We start from the raw sequence: 3,880 nt of genomic DNA, 5'->3' as shown, positions 1-3,880 counted from the left end.
AGAACCCCTGTCCCCATATAAACCGGTGAGAGATCTGAGGTCATCAGCACAAAACCTTCTGTCACCGCCTACAGGTCCAGGACATGGTGCAATGGGGATCGGGCCTTTTCTATTGACAATCTTTGACAAAAAGCCATTTTCGTTTCACCATTGCACTGTTTTAGATAAACATAACTGACTACATTTTCATAATTTTGTTCATTTCATAAAAATGCATGTTTTATATATAAAACTTTGCACGGACTTGCTCCTCCTCCTTTGAAGGACTTTATAAAGCTGAAGTCTGCCAGTGGGATCGGCACCAGGTGCCACAGCCTGAGGACACTGTGAGGTCCCACACAGACGCACTACATTCAGACTGTTCTGTCAGTCAAAGGAACTAAATATTGGAATATTCTCCCACTCACAATAAGAGACTCACAAACATATGCAACCTTCAAAACACACCTCGAACAAGTCTGTGACCACCTTTAACCATTAACCTCTATTATTGTCTTGTGTCACGTGTGGATTTGTATTTGTATTTCATTTGTAATTTGTCTTTCTCTGTTCCCTGCCTGTAGGGACAACAGATGGAAACGAGCACTTCTGTTATAATCTGGTATTTTTACAGCTGTTCATTAATATGCACTGTCCCTAACAAATAAATAAATACAATATTGCAGGACAAAAACTATGGAACTCTTTTCCCCCAGACATCCGTCTCTCTCCCACTATTGGTGTTTTTAAAACTCGTCTTAAAACAGATTTGTTACTCAATTGCTTTTAATGTTCAGTATCGCTCTCTTGTGTCACACTGAAATTAACTGTCACTCATTCTTTTCTTTTTTTATTGTTGTTCTTGTCTGTTACTTTCTAATGCTTTGTTTCTGCAACGTTCAGCACTCTGGATCAACAATGTTGTGTTTAAAGTGCTATATAAATAAAGTAGAGTTGAGTTGAGGTCCGCTTGAGCTTTTATTTTGAAGGAAAACACATTCCCACCTCTGCTTCCGGTTTAGCATTGGCTCGCTTTGGTCTGTTTGACTCAGGTTTCAGATGACCTGAACATGTGTAAAGATAAGACATGAGAGTTTTAGCACAGCTGCTGTTTTTGTTTTTGTTTTTGTTTTGTTCTTAGACTTTCTCTGTTTACTTTGTTAGCTTGTTAGCTCTTAGCAATGTCAACGTGGCGCAGGCTGCAGGTGAAGGTGTGCACGGCTCACGGATTACTTACCTCCAGACGGGTGACAGAGAGGCACACATGGCTGTCCGGACGTTTACCCCCATGTCAAAGCTTAAGTACAGGCACACCTCTCCGAAATGACTTCTTCAAAGGTAGGGGGGAATCACAGGAAGTGCCTGAATGCAAGAACATACGCTAACAGCAAAAACCCCTTAAGAAATCCGCACATTTTGCAATGATTTGTCAATAAATCAGTGTATGACAGTTCTCTGTCACAACTGAAACACTCTGATGAACTGTCAAATGCCCTTCTACAATTCGGCTGTCATATAACTGTCCAAATAAATGTTTAAATCAAATTTTTAAAGTCATTCCTGCTCTGTTACATTATGTTTTGGTTGTAGATTTTAAAGCAGCCCAACTACATGAACGTCAATATTGTGGGATATAAACAGTAATTGTATGTGCCGAATTGTAAAGTAGCAGTTTATGTTTCGAAAAAAACATCTGGATTTGTAAGGTGCATGTTCAAATCTGCAATTTGATGATGGTTGAGTTAAAAGTGTGCTTTTTTTGTATCAGACCTGGAGGCGCAGCTGGCGGCCATGAGGAGGAAGGCTGCGGACGCTCTGCCGGGGAGCTCCTGGAGTCCCTTCGAGGTGAACCCGAATCTGCCGCCGGAGAGGGCCGACATTGTGATCGTGGGGGGCGGCGTGATGGGCTGGTCCATCGCCTATTGGCTGAAGCAGAAGGAGTTCAGCCGAGGAGCAGTGAGGATAGTTGTGGTGGAGAAGGACACAACGGTGAGGAAAAACACAATTAGTGCATTTCAATTGTGAGTCATTTAAAAGGGATCATGTAGAAAATGACTTCAGTCATATACCATCCTGTAGTCCCCCTGTTTGTTTCCCATTCGGCCTGCATGATATGCTAAGTTAGAAAGCCTTGCTTGTGCGATGGATTCAGACTTTTTCTTTACACATCATGCCACCAAAATGAGTTCAAATCAAATCAGCTAAAATAATCAGCAAAAAAAACTCATATTCAAAATAACTCCGTGCTGCCTTCTTCTTATGTTGTGTTTTTCCTCCTTCAGTACTCGAAGGCGTCCACCGTCTTGTCTGCTGGCGGGATCCGACAGCAGTTCTCTCTACCCGAGAACATCCACATGTCGCTGGCCTCCGCAGACTTCATGAGAAACATCAACGTGAGTCACCACCGCCTGAAAAACAACAAAAAGATAAATAATCACAAACTGAACCAGAAGAGTCCCTCTGCACCTTTAAGAAAAAGCTAAAGACCCAGCTCTTTCATGAATACCTACTAACTTAATGATGATGGTCTCCATATTATTGATGATGATGATGGTAATGACGATGGTTTTTGTTTGATAACGATGACTTATAAGATGGTTTCTATACTGATTAGAGCTCTCAAGAACTGCCCTCAATGTTGTGCTTTGCCTCTGGTCACTTCCTGTCAGCACCTGTGTGTCCAATCAGACTCAAAGCGGATCGTTTGCTCTTACTGACATTGTTCCCTTTTTTCTAGATCCTTGCTTGTGTTGTTCTTACTCTCTGATGTACGTCGCTCTGGATAAAAGCGTCTGCTAAGTGAATTGTAGAATTGTAGATGTCAGTGATGGATGTGAGAGTGGTATTTGAACGCAGCATAACGAGGCTCTGTTACCTCTGTGTTCCACTTTGTCGCCATAGAAACCATTACGTGTGTTCTCCTCCTCTCCGCGTCCCCTCAGGAACACCTCGGCGTGTTGAATGAAGACCCCGTCGACCTGCAGTTCAACCACTCAGGATACCTCTTCCTGGCCAATGAGGAGGTGGCTCACATCATGGAGGAGAACTACAGCACCCAAAGGTGTCGGCTCAGAGAAAACGTGTGAAAATTAGAAAAACTAGACCCCTCCTGTAGACGATGTAATAAATCATCTTTTGTGTGATTTCAGGTACGCAGGGGCCAAAGTGACTCTCCTCTCTCCGACACAGCTGAAGGAGAAATTCCCGTGGGTCAACACGGACGGTGTGGCGCTCGCTTCATATGGTGGGTAATAAAACACAAGTTCACCTTATTCATTCTGTACTTATCAGACATCAGAAGCGCTTTGATAGAGGTTTTAAGAGAGGGGTCACAGAGACGGTTTCAGTGGAGCCGGCAGGGGGAGTGCAGCGCTGTGTGTGTGCGTGCATGTCTGACTGTGTGTGTATGTGGAGCTCCAGCTGTGCCGAGCTTCACAGACTCTTTATGAATGTACAAAGACGTCATGACGGCTGAGCTGAGATAGGGTTAGCTTTCAAAACCGAGTTACTTCCAATCAAGCAATTAAAAAAATACTGACGTCAATCAATCAGACGATATTTAAGAAATGCATTCAACTGTAACAGATTTATTACAAGTGAACAAACTGAACAAGGAATTATTATTTAACTCGACATAAATGGACTCAAAAGACGATCAAAAGATTCTCATTAGGGGGGCGTCTGTAGCCCAGTGGTTAGTTTGTGCGCCTCATGTACGGAGCCTAAAGTGTCCTCCAAGTGAGCGGCCTCGGTTCAAATCCGACCTGTGGCTCCTTTTCCCGCACGTCATTCCCCTCTTTCTCTATCTCTCTCTCTCTCTCTGTCTCTCTCTCTCTCTATCTCTCTCTCTCCCTCCCTCTCTCTCTCTCTCTCTCTCTCTCTCTCTCTCTCTCTCTCTCTC

General features: G+C 43.5%; 1 protein-coding gene across 1 annotated transcript in view; it reads left to right on the top strand.

Annotated features, from left to right (window-relative positions):
* Positions 1-1,008: 1,008 nt before the first annotated feature.
* Positions 1,009-3,880, top strand: part of foxred1 (FAD-dependent oxidoreductase domain containing 1) — a gene marked incomplete in the record, with an annotated part of 8,742 nt that continues 5,870 nt past the window's right edge. Inside the window, 5 exon segments of the mRNA XM_065962971.1 lie at positions 1,009-1,317; positions 1,748-1,968; positions 2,262-2,372; positions 2,922-3,040; positions 3,129-3,223. Of these exon segments, the coding sequence (XP_065819043.1) occupies positions 1,161-1,317; positions 1,748-1,968; positions 2,262-2,372; positions 2,922-3,040; positions 3,129-3,223 (703 nt within the window).

The sequence above is a fragment of the Labrus bergylta genome, chromosome 14 (genome assembly GCF_963930695.1).
Source record: "Labrus bergylta chromosome 14, fLabBer1.1, whole genome shotgun sequence".
NCBI classification, from domain to species: domain Eukaryota; kingdom Metazoa; phylum Chordata; class Actinopteri; order Labriformes; family Labridae; genus Labrus; species Labrus bergylta.
The sequence above is the reverse complement of the archived record's forward strand: the minus strand, read 5'-3'. Positions and strand labels throughout refer to the sequence as shown.